At 36.0% G+C, this 13,295-nt stretch overlaps 1 protein-coding gene across 13 annotated transcripts in view; it reads right to left on the bottom strand.

The window, feature by feature from the left end:
• Positions 1-12,930, bottom strand: part of LOC110832276 (metabotropic glutamate receptor 2) — a 299,409-nt gene extending 286,479 nt beyond the window's left edge. For all 13 annotated transcript variants that reach the window (XR_015537258.1, XR_015537257.1, XR_015537253.1 and 10 more), the window contains exon 1: positions 11,394-12,930. Coding sequence is in view for 3 of the 13 variants with exons in the window: in XM_087356481.1 (XP_087212607.1) it covers positions 11,394-12,780 (1,387 nt within the window). In the remaining 10 variants the exon portion in view is untranslated. The remainder of the gene's footprint in view (positions 1-11,393) is intronic.
• Positions 12,931-13,295: the final 365 nt, after the last annotated feature.

Below are 13,295 nucleotides of genomic sequence, written 5' to 3'. Positions count from 1 at the left end.
AGTCAGGTCAACGGCAAGATAAATGACCACTTGACTCCTCCCCCTGACGCCCCATTTGCCAGTACCAGACAACGAAACCTCGGGCACTGCCAGGTTTACATGTTCTACACATGTACATATCAACTCTTATTATATGACATAAGTGCTTGATGAGATGACACAAACTCTCCGAAACGTCGACGATTTCACTCCTTACGCGCCCGATAGTGTTTATGGCACAAGGAAATTTTATTTACGTTCCTGAATCCTGAAAAACCTCATACAACCCGAGCCCAATTTTGTCCTGACAGAAGCATCATGAACAAGAATTATTTTTTTTATTTATTTAACGACGCCTTTAGTTCCCAGGAGGACACTATTCTTTCATCCGCCACAACGTCAGATCGTTACTGGAACCCTCCACAGCCTTCTAACCAATCAACTCCGTATAATTCTGAGCTTAACAACACGTGGAGCTATATCTCCACTGCCCTATACTATAACCGTTCCACCTTCTCGAACCGGTTAACTCAGCTGCTCAGGGTGTTCGTTTCAAGGGGTGTTGATCGAAGACAGCTGACAGAGGTGGATGGTCAGTTCTGAAGTCGAAACGTCCGTCCAGTCGAAATTATCTTTCAGACCCCTCTTTATACAACTCAATCTCTCGGGTATGTGTATTTATTCAGACTAAAAAATATTTTTTCATAAAGAATACAAATCATTTGTAGCAAAACTTCTCTTTACTGTGGTTTACTTTATGAAATAATTTCAAACAGAATGCATAGTCCCCACTCTAGGCTGTTGCCCAATTAAAATATATATGAATAGCATGGTGTTTATTTATGCACAAGAAATACGTTTATCAATTAACATTGTTATTGCATGTGGTTACGTATCGTCGAAATGGAAAATTATTTCGACGGATAAACCGGAATGAAGGAAGTGATTGCGGTCTACAGTACTTAAACAGGACTACGATAACACCAAAAACAACCATAACACCAACACCAGTGGAATATAACCATGAAATCCACATACAGCGGTAACAAAGAATTATCATCTTTACTGCCAAGAAATTCGACGAGAAATGACTGAAATACTTAAACCGTATTAATCGACTTTTAAGATGGTTGTCTGAACAGTACTTTAAGAAGATGAGAATAATTCTTCGGTCATCATCGTCCCACGTATTCATAAAAATCTTCGCAGTACAAAGAAGAAAGTGGCGCACAACCTCGAAAGGTCGTATAAAAAAATAACGAAGGAAAATAAATAAGAAGACAGGATGTCCACAAGAAAATGCCCCAGAGGAAATCAGCGCAGAATACAGGACACAAAATGCCGACGGAAAATTACTGCCACAAAACTCCGAGAAATACATCTCGAAAAGTATCCTCGATATTAGTTTGTAACCAAACAGTCAAGTTATAAAGATTATCGTATCTCTCTAGGGAAATAGCATCTTCAAATAACACAGAATAAATCGAGCTACACCTACGTCTCCAGACGATGTACATCGCAGCTCAAAACTCACAAAGCCTTCCACACAAATGAGCACGTTATTTGCATCCTGCGTTCTCCCACTAACCATATAACATTTTTGTCTGGTTATTTGTTAATTAAATTATAGCCTTTTCAGCCTGTTAAAATAGTGCCAACGCACGGATTGTGTGGTGTTACATTAACAAGTTTCCTAACGCCATTTGAAAATAATTATAAATTTTAAAGTAATTCACTACTCTCATTAGTCTTACAGTCTACACAACAATATTTTTATTGTAGTTCCAATGTTCATCAGTCTTAATATTTCCTTGCAGTAGAAAGAGGTTTATAGTACCCGTGTCACATGTTTCCATTCGTCGTGATTCAGTGAATTTATTTTGATATCGATTCATTTAATGCATCTTGAAGGAACTCCATGCTGGTGTTTATATTCTCTTTACAGTCGACTTCAGAGCCATTTTCTGAATGGTGGCCATATTTTTCTTTATCGCTTCACTCTGCGCCGGAGAACAAGATTTGGGACTCTGTCCAAATGGATTAAGCTTTTTTTTTTTCTGTAATCGTACATTTTCCCGATTTACTAAGAAGAAAATATTTCGCTTGTTCCCTATATATTAGCTTTTAATTTTATTCTATCGTGAAAATATAATTTCCACAGCTTGATTTAGTAAAATTTTTGTTTATCTTTCAGTTGCACATAGAAATTATTGACTTACCACCGCTTAATAAAATATAAATTTTGTGTGCCTATCCTTGGTTCCTGCCTTAGGGTTCTCTACGCCGCTCCACATCTCTCGATATGCATGTTCATGTCGAATGTTGTTATTTGTAGCCAATGTAATCGCCATTTGTTTAAAGTGTTGAATCCTTTTAAGACCGAAATTCTTCCAAATAATATTTCAGAATTTAGTCCGTACCAAAAACAAAACATAACACTTCACTATTATAAATAACAGCTGATTAATGATGTTTAAATAAATAATCGGTGTTTGAGAATCTTATAAAACTGGCAATGACTATCTGGGTAAAACGCCTTATTTGTAGGCGGTGAATGTAATTACAACTGTGCTTTAAGGGGTTAAAACATTACTTATAATGCACACCGTTTCACTCTAGTTAAACTACGCTGGTAACTACTAAATCGAGGATTTTTTTGAGTTGTTATCATTGTAAAAAATAAAGCCAGATTTTATTTTACAGATGACATATTACATTTAATTCAAAACATCAATTTCACGTAAGAAACTTCTTCTTTTTTTTTGTAACACAAAATTAATACTTCATCGTATTTTAATCTACATCGTTTCTGAGAACACGAAACTTAAGATTTGCAAGAAATGGAATAATTACCATGTCGCTTTCAGAAAGTAGCCCTGGGATATACGAAGGTTAAGAGACTACATTCAAGAGCTTTGACTAATGTTCACGCTATTTCAATATACACAGACAGCAATAAGGACTTTAATGTCATTTATTCCGCTTTGCTTCTGTGTTACTTTTCAGGTATCCAGGATATGAGAGCAGTTCTTGTCACTATTGGGCAGAAAATAACACGTTTAGTCATTAAATACTTATTTCTTAATAATTTTTCTTACTACTGAAAAATGAAACGTAACATACAGGAATAGCGAATGATAATATGAGAGACAGAAACGAAGAGAAATACATGTAAACCGAGCATTAGTCATCCTGACACTTCCATTTTTTGACATATATATATATATATATATATATATATATATATATCGCTATTTATTTGGTCATAACTTTCAGCCATTGTTTAACGATGCAATGAATTAAAAATACAGGGATTTAACTTTAAGCCTTACAAGTAACAGATGAATTGTTATTTATATATACACATATAAATAAGAATATTTATTTCGGTATCCTGTTTACAGTACGCTTAAATATGTCTGTAAATATGCCCGTTTATGCACATATACGTATTCTTCATCGAAAATCTTTGTTTATAAATATTGACTATTTGAGATTGATGCAAAATACATAAATGTATAGATATTTGTAAGTAAGAAATTTATATGTGACAGCCTGTGTACAATGCAAGCCACATTTATCTACGTTTATTTAAATGTGTAGCGTGTTTCAATGCCGGATGTCGTATCTTGTATGTTGTTCACGCAGAAACAGTGCATTAATTATATTGACCCTGTTGTCGTAATTAAAGTTAGTTACGATCTAACGCCATTTCGTAATCAACACTAATACACACGTCATACGTTCCAGGGTTAATCGAATATTTGCAAGGTTGAAAAATTATGGGTCATAATACTAAGTAGTCTTTAATTCTTCTAAAAATTTCGATTACAAATAAAATTAAAATATTACACTGTAAGCCTCATTAATTTATATTGAAAAGTTAAATAATCAAATGAAATTCACGTCCAACATATTCAATTCATTTTTATATTCTGAGATAATATGACGAATCCAGCAATGAAAGCCTGAAGTTTGACACTCGAGATGAAACATTAGTATATTCGTTAAGAGAATGCAAAACCCTCTTCATTTGCAACTAATTAACAACTTGTCGTATTCATTAGCTCGCTCCTTGCAATGGAATCTCTTCAGTAATTAAAGGTACGCTCAGCTAGTCTACAAGTTCTAAGCCTCTTTTGTAACCCGAAAGTTAATTACAATGCCTGCCACTGAGTCATGCCCTGAGACAGATAATCCCAGCCCTCCCAATCATAACCCATTTCTCTGAGATCCGTTTTAATATTATTCTATTAACTAAGCCTAGGTCTCACAAGTAATTTCTTTCTTCGAGTGGTTACGAATCAAATTTTGTACACGCAAATAATTTTCGGTTTTGAGTAATACATCCCACGACCGTCACATCATCAGTGATTTACTACAGATCGACGTAAAACAACAACAAATTCGCCTCAGAAGTTTCAGAGTAGACGCCAATACCAAATTTAAATCAAATTCGTTCGGCAACATCGGGTATTTGACTTTCTGACAGACAGAGACGTTCATGTTTTGTAAACGTTTTGCGCCACTAAAATATTACAGATTCTAGCTCGAGCTTTAATCTCCTTTACACACGTAATGCATGCATTTCGTGGTGCAGGAACACGTATTTTCGTAAATGGAATTAAATTCCAACCATGACAAAAAAAGTTCCATCGTTCCCATTTGCGAAAACTATTATTAAGACGAACATTTCCTTTTTAATACAAACATTTGAACGCGCTGTGAGTGATACATGCGTGGGTGTTGTAATATAAATCACGTACAATATTTGCATACCACAGAAAATAAAATGATTTCAACCACTGGCCAAAACAATTGTGTGGCGTGTGCACAGGGGAGGTGGGAGGTGGAGGTATTATTCACGTAGATAACCCCTTGTTAAATGACATCCTGGTTCCTGGCAATGACAGCATGTAGCGGATCTGTCTCACTGCACATCAATGTTTTTACAATAAGCAAATCGCAAATATCAGTCTGATATAAATGTATTCTACAAAGCGAATTTTCATGTTATTTATGTAAACTGTTATCATATTTCTGATCAACATACTGACCACAATACAGGTTATATATATATATATATATATATATATATATATATATATATATATAAACAAATACAATGAAATATCGCTTTGTGAGATTTATGTTCTCACAAAGGTGAATATGAAGATGGTTGCCTTCAGGGTCGTTGTAAAGCGTAGTCTAGTAGATTCTTGCCGGCATTTCAGAGGTGCTTGCTTCCCCCAGTCCTCAGGGTGACGAGTCAGGAAACACTATATATGATCATAAACAATCTGGAATTTTGGCTAGTAAAATGGAAAAGGAAAATTTGAACTCCAGACGTCTGACATTCGACGATGACAACGCGACAGCCATCGTGCCGAAACCGATTCTAGGTTCCGAACAAAAGTTTAGGTGTCGCAAAGTACTCAACTGTCAGCATTTCTCTTTCGCAACGTGAGCAAATCTAACCCAAACCAAAGTAAGGGAACAAAGTCTGTCTCATCTTACGCAGCGTAACCTAACCCAAACAAACAAAAACTAAAATATGCCAAGGGCGATTCATTTTACTTCCTTCTCGATTCGTGACCCAGCCTCCCATTCGACGCTAAATATTTTACGTAACTGAGACAACGATGTTTAATAGTGAGACTGGATACATTTTTCTATATATTTATGCGAAAATGAATGCTGAGTGTAGTGTGTTACAACATAGATTTTTGTGTAAAACTTTTTAAAATTTATAACTAAACCAAATACAGAATTGTGAATGCGTAACTCAAGAATTATATCCTCATTTATGAAGTGCTTGTTTTTATTAGGTAAAGCTTAACTACGAGTATAAATGCCATCTGTGTAGAATTACATTTGAATAACTAAGGGTTGTACATGTTTAATAATTCACATATATATTTATTATTCAAGTCATATACACAAACTTTTAAATTTTGATGTTAATATTTAAAAAAATTTAAAATTTTTTAAAATTTAAAATTGATATTCTGCGCCATTCATTGTTATCTCGATGTTACAATGTTGCGCTTTAATACTTCTACATGTTTCGATGTCATAGCATCATCTTCAGGTTTTTATATTTAAAACTATTCTGTATTTATTAATGCAAGCTTTTCGTTGATTGTAGATTACTATTGTGGGTGTTTTCTTTGATCTTCTTATTATTTTGCATATTATGTTGCATATTATATTACAATCAACGAAAAGCTTGCATTAATAAATATAGAATAGTTTTAAATATAAAAACCTGAAGATGATGCTATGACATCGAAACATGTAGAAGTATTAAAGCGCAACATTGTAACATCGAGATAACGATGAATGGCGCAGAATATCAATTTTAAATTTTAAAAAATTTTAAATTTTAACATCAAAATTTAAAAGTTTGTGTATATGACTTGAATAATAAATATATATGTGAATTATAAACACAAACATGACGCATCAAAACTATAAACTTATATGTTTAATAATGTCTCCATCTATCCTGAGCTTCAAAGCTAAGTAGTGATCAGTGGTTAGGTCAACTCTTGGGACTACTCTCGGCCGTAAAAGTGAGACGCCCTGTCTAATACTCGTCAGGATAGGCAAAAAACCCCGAGATGAAATTCAAGCAAAGGCAAAGATACATTTTTAGATTCGAATGTCACAAAGCCAGTTTGCGGCCAGTGGATTTACTTTTCCCAGACTTCAAAAGAGATTAGCCCATAACACCATCACACACAGATGAACATTTCTGGCCTTCTGCAGTTACCCCCGGTCGCAAATTCGCTACATAATTTAACATTAGATAAATTCACTCCAAATACCTCCTGTTTTTAATAATTCAATATGTGAGCAGAATATCTAAATAAACTAAACCGTTATATTGCATCCACTCGTTTAATATATTCATTACACTTTATCTTCAATAATGCAGAATGCGTGTTTTCAATTCCTGCTCTGTTTTCATTCAATTCTACTCACCAATACTCCGGGTATTTCTTCAGGAAATTCGTACACCGAAGTCAAATCAACTCTGCTGATATTACATCAAAATTCAGTAACAGAATTTATATAAGAACCATCAAAATGACAGTCTGATTTAAATATTTTAAGCCTGGGAAATTTCGAGAATAATTCACGGAAAGTGTTCTGTTGTAGTAATTTACATATTAAATTTATCCTGGTCGTATATCTACAGTTGAAAATGGCAGAATTTCATATCGTATTTCAGTGTGATTATCTGTCCACTACGGGTGAACGTATGAAGTTTATTTTGATATAAAGCCAATTTTTATTACATGATTTGGATTCAGTGCCAGAGAGTTTCACTACGGTGAAGATCTTTGATTTCGTGTTCTGGGTCACGACGCCAGGCAGCCTGCACTTGTGGGTAGTTACCAACGTTTCGGATTTACGTATCGACTCCGTCTTCAGAAGTTTACCTACTAGACTACATCATGTAACCTCCATAAAGACCATAATCCACATTTTCCTCATCTTACCCCATATTCACTGCTAAGGATTAATTTTATTTATACTTGGAAAATTCTTCTCATTTACGTTAATTCAGGCACAAGTTTTAACTCGTTCCTTTCAACTGATTAAAATGCGGTCCCCGAATGAAATTATGTCAATGAAGCAAATTGGAACCACTATTTCTGACTCCTGAATTAATATTTATTTGTGGTTGTTTATTTTTAGGTAGAATTAGGCTACCCTTATTTTTGTGAACTTATAAATGCTTTCAAAGCATGTAGTAAATATTTGTGAATATTATTTTCCTCTGAAGAAAGGCGAATTTTTTGCTTTGTCAAATATCTCGTAATAATAAATAAAAGCAATGCTTGTCTCGAGGTTCAACTGATTTCTCTGTGGCGTGCTAAGGGGACGTGCATCGTCTATGCTAGACGTTAAAATATTAGCCCAGAGGAAGATGAAAACTAAGAAAATCTTATGAATGATGGAGGGGCCAGTCTAAAACACGAAGACGGGATAGATCGAGCGGCGTTAAGTCGTTATATTACTGATGACGATAAATGAGATGCAAGATCAAAAGTAGCCCCAAAACCTGTCCTTGACCACTTCTAATTGGAAAATTAAAAAAAAAAAATAGGGTTTGTGACTCAGTAAGTACGTTCATATCTACGAAGTCTTATAATACATTACATCCGAGTGCAACCCTTTAAGCTTGACATGCGAGTGAAGCCATCTAGTCATATTTCATTGTATCTCTGCGGGGTGGGGGGTGGGGGCTCGTATGAAATGTGGAATGGGGTGTGGTGAGCTTTGCATCCAGTTGCTATTTGCCTGAATGGATCTTATACAATTCAACAAGCAGTGTTCAGAACACTGAAATCCTTCGTCGTGTTAAAGCCCACAGAATATATTACGATTCTGTTAAAACCAAGATTCGGTGAAAATTTATCTGTCCCGAAATCCTAAGACACGAACGCTTAAAATGGATTTAATTCTTGTACAGCCACGGATAAAGAAACTTGTCCTTATAATCTGAATACTCTTGCAGGGGACGGCACATCACACAGAGTCGCGGACATGCATCAATACCTCGAGTGGTATTTGAAAAAAGAATATCGATGTTCGAGAGAGAGGGCTGGATAGCGTTTTTTTTTGCGATATTCGATAATGACAGACAAGCCTAATGCAGAAGAAAACAAGTCTGACACAATGACATATCAAAATGTATTACACTAACGACAAATCAATTAACTAGGCTGCCAAATGTTCATTTGTCTTTGTCTCTTGGCCAACATTAAGTGTCATGAAACGTAGCTAATCTAGATTGAGAGATATTTCCGATTAGACTAATGTCATAATCAAACAGACCTTGCTTTATTATCCTCATTCCTTCGATGTTCACTCCTATTAAACTGCTTTTATATTTCGTAAGATTTCACACACATACAAACCCATACACACGTACATTAATAAATAATTTTAGTTGGATGTCATACATTATCTGTTATTTAATACACACAATTATAACATTTAACTACGTTTCGTAGACTAACTTTATTACCCAGCTTGTGTAAAATACGAAAGACAGATGTATTACAGGATCGGTTAGTCAATGTGAAGTACTCTTAGGTTTTAGAAAGAAATAAACTTTGCTCGTAAATACGAGAACATACACACGTATCTCAGAAATCACCGTCACATTGATGACACTACTGTCGATAAAAAATTAGGAGGCATTAAAATAGGGCAGGGTCCAATCACACCACATGACACGTACTATAACAGCATTGGCAGTGTTAATGTTAAAATAAACAAAATTATAAGCGTTTAGGAATTATAACAATTAGTAAGAGTACAGATAATTAATTTTCATAATTTAAGCTTCTAACTTTATCAAGAAAATAATTCATATTTGCAACTGTTGTTATTATATTAATTCTGAAATATAAACTTTGCTTTTTACGTGTTAAGACAGCCAACATTTTGCAAGCGAGTATTGATTCCTCGCGGACTCACACATAAATAACAAATCGATATATACACATCAAAGATTAAGTACATACTATTTTGTTAAAAAATTGTCTATGGCTTTCGTTCCAGGTTTTACAGATGTTATTATATTTGATACCGTATAACCAACGCAGTTGAGCACGCGTCAATAAAGAAGCTAAGAATTACGTGAGCTACCGAGAACACGCATCGTCACAAGAGGAATTCACAGAATTGGAAGGAAGGAGCTGGATCCTGACGTTTATCCTACAGGAACTTGCAAACTCAAGTCAAGTCAGTGATAAATTTCCTAATTTATTCCAGCAGAGGTTCGAGGTGAACAGCATATTCGATACGTGTGAATCAGACCAAGTGGGAAACTATCAGTTTCTCACAAAGGACCAAACACTGTGCAGATATGTCCGTATCACCGAGAATGGTTACGCGGCTAGAGACGGAACAATTCATTCAACAGAACGCGTTGCTATGCAACCTCACTGAACTGCAGCCAGCGACCTCACGGGCTGACTAACCACTGGCATTTGTTGTAATGCAGTTAAAATAGAACTATTAGCTGCCCAAATAATTATATTTGTTTTGTTCAACATTACTGTATGAGATACCTGTAAATGTATATGTAAACAATAGTGGGATTAAACTATGCGGTGGGCTGAAACGGAATCAGACGACAGAATAGCTTTTTGAACTTTGTGTACAAATCAGGATGCTAATCAAAGTTTGAAACCCGAGTGAGATATTGATGCGGATTTCAAAGTCGGATTTAGACAGCATGAAAGTGCTGAACGTATGGAACAGTGCTGTTCACAAGTGAAGCTATCATTAGGCAGCTTTTATAAGTCTACTTGTGAATCAGACACAGAGAAACAGCGGATAAACGAAAGGATAAAAGACAGTAAGGGATGAATATAAAAATTGTTCCCTTTCCGTTAGTATGATTAAATATATAACTAATTCCTTGAAACAACGGGACCACTGAGGCTGGGTGGTCATCCCTTGAAAGAAGTCTAATGCTGTTAAGTGAACAATCATTCTGTCACATTTGCACTTATATACTAAGAGAAAAACGGTCATATTTAATTATATTAATTACGAATCACTAAATGTTACGGTAATGTGGTTTAAAAACAGGACAAAGTGACTTTTCAGTCTTTTGCTAAGAAGGAAAGATGGCATAATGTTAGACATTCCATTAAACGAAATGCTTGCAAAAATTTTCTCCGTAAAAGTATATGAAATTAAAATGATCCGATTTAAAAGTCGTGTGGGGCTTCTCTTATGGAAAAATAGTGCGCCTAAATTGCCCAAAAAGTAATCTTTCGCTTAATTTCGGTCCTTAAATTAAGAAAGAAGTATACTGAAGAAGCCAATACACTGTCTGAAAATGTATAATGGTGTGAGCCCTCCAACACGCGAACAAGTTTGCGGGTTTTTCGAAGTATGATATAAAGGTTACATCATCATAGGCCACAAGAACAGGAATTTTAATTTTCTATAATCTGTAATCTGATCCCTTTGTTAAACGTTGTACACAAGATCTGAGCCTATTACAATCTTCTCGTCCAGTTAATAGTGCGCCTACACCGTCAGGGTTTGGTGCAATGAATTACACGATTATCCGGTCACATTTCCTTGTGTTATTAAGCGCATTATAGGAACATTCTGGTGAACGCGCTAGAATCCTTATGTTACGCGTGAATTTTGTAACTTGTGAGATCTGAGGTTCTCACGGCGTCGAATATGAAGACCTCTGACGCCTGGGTTGCTGCGCAGTGTAGTTTAAACTACACGGCGCAACTACACAGTATAATTTCCTGATGTCTTTTTCTGCTGTTATGTTCCTGATGGAATCCAACTTTCTAGATTGATTCAGACATAGTACATGAAAGGGTTAAAGTTAAACGCTTTGATCAGTCGTCCCTTACCTTTAATGAAGTCCACAGCCATCTCAAGTCCATACGTGTCCTTATCGCAGTCGTCCAAGATGTGGGCCCCGATGGTCACGTTGGGTATCATCTGGGGATCCCTGTTAAGTACGTCCAGAGTATAGAGCATCGTCTCCAAAGCTTGGATGCCTCCTTGTGGCATGATGGGGCCACATGTATAGCTCTCTTCACGCTCATGGACCATCATGAGGCCGCCCAAAATGAGATCGCCTTCCACTACAGCCTCCCTCTTCACCGGCCATGGTATGTCTTCAGATTCACTTGACAGGACCGGTTCTACAAGCGACCGAAAAGGCCTGCCTTCTACGAGTTCGAAATGACGAGAATGTCGATGCTGGCTTGAGTTTCTGTCTCGGTGGTTCCTACTCCTCTGGTCTTTGAGTAACCTGACGTCTTTGCGTGGGTCCACTACATTGAGCGTTTTCAGATTAATACTTTTATTGAGCTTGTGATGTGTATATGCGCTTGTATTCCTATGAACACTTTGGATATGACCATTGTTTTGATATGACGTATGAGAGAGGTCTTTCGATATATCATCCTGAAGAAAATGTGTCCTATTTCGGCTACTGTATTCAGGGCTGACAGAAGAAGTATCTCTCCTGTCTGACACAGGCATCCCGATTGCCAGGCTATTAATTGAAATACCTTTTGTTATTTCAGGAAAAAACTGTTTACGTTTCTGTTTTGCAGATGTGCGTTGGTGCTGATGTTCAATGTGATTCGGAGTTTCATCACTGCACTTTTCATGACACAGAATTTTATTTTTAAGAGAATATTGTAATGACAAAGCATGATTAATGTCACTATGTCTCTGAGCTGCTACATCGGAAGGTACAATCGATTCAGACGAATAATCGACGTGTCGAGACGATTCTATTGTATTCAGTTCACTTTGTTCTTCTCTCACGTCGAAAAAATGTCTCGACTTAGCATCCAGTTCTCCGTCATGACCATGAAAAACTTTACGAAATTTACCGGAAACGTCAGAGTTCTCAAAATCGACCTGAGAATTTCTATCAATATTTTGGGAACTGGGAATGTTTTGAACACCGGGCGGATAAGTTCGTTTGGAACTGCTGATACTTGGTCCAGTGTTCATCTCGTTTTTATATTCGTTATGCACTCGACGGTTAAAATGATGAAAGTGATTATGATAATGATGATGATGATGATGATAATGATAAAAGTTGTAGTTCCTTGAAGCTTCATGCCGTTTAGAAGTCACGTCTCCAGCACGAAAGAGCATTGTGACAACGAAGCAAACCATAAAAATCCTGATCCAGTAACTGCGTTGAAGAGTGACACAAGTCATTCTACGACTTGTTGTCAGCAGCTTTGAGCGCTCTCTAATGTTGACACACATTCCACAATAAAAATAAACTTGCACAATTAAAATGCATTTATTTTTAAATTCGTGTTACCAGGTTCAATAATACGTGATGATCTTTACTTGCAGTCTGATTACAATTTGCATTTAATGTTTCCAAATTATATTTTATTCGCTTCTTTTAAACGTAAATATAAAATGATTTTCGGTTGAATTTTATTTCTTTTTATTCTTGCAGCAAAATGCAAGGTTTACTACTAATCTCTCTGTCAAATAAACCTTCATTTTTCTCTTTTCATCGTGGCGGTAGGAAGATTCCACCAATATCAAAGATGACATACAACATTTGAAAGGACCATAGATCACATTCAGAGCTGGAAAAATATTCTTTTCGCCTTATGCAGGTACTTGAGGTGACGCAGTCACAAAGTAATACAGTCAAATGATGCAATATCCTTTTCGAGAGCAGTACACAGGGAGGTCAAAAAGGGAGAAACAAAGGTTGGCTTATGGAGTGAAATCTAATGGATCAGAGGAAAGGATAAAACTAA

The sequence above is a fragment of the Zootermopsis nevadensis genome, unplaced genomic scaffold (assembly GCF_977971745.1).
Source record: "Zootermopsis nevadensis isolate Lab colony 2312 unplaced genomic scaffold, Znev_1.0 Znev_ptg000027l, whole genome shotgun sequence".
NCBI classification, from domain to species: domain Eukaryota; kingdom Metazoa; phylum Arthropoda; class Insecta; order Blattodea; family Termopsidae; genus Zootermopsis; species Zootermopsis nevadensis.
Note: the sequence above shows the minus strand (reverse complement) of the source record. Positions and strands in the feature narration are given on the sequence as shown.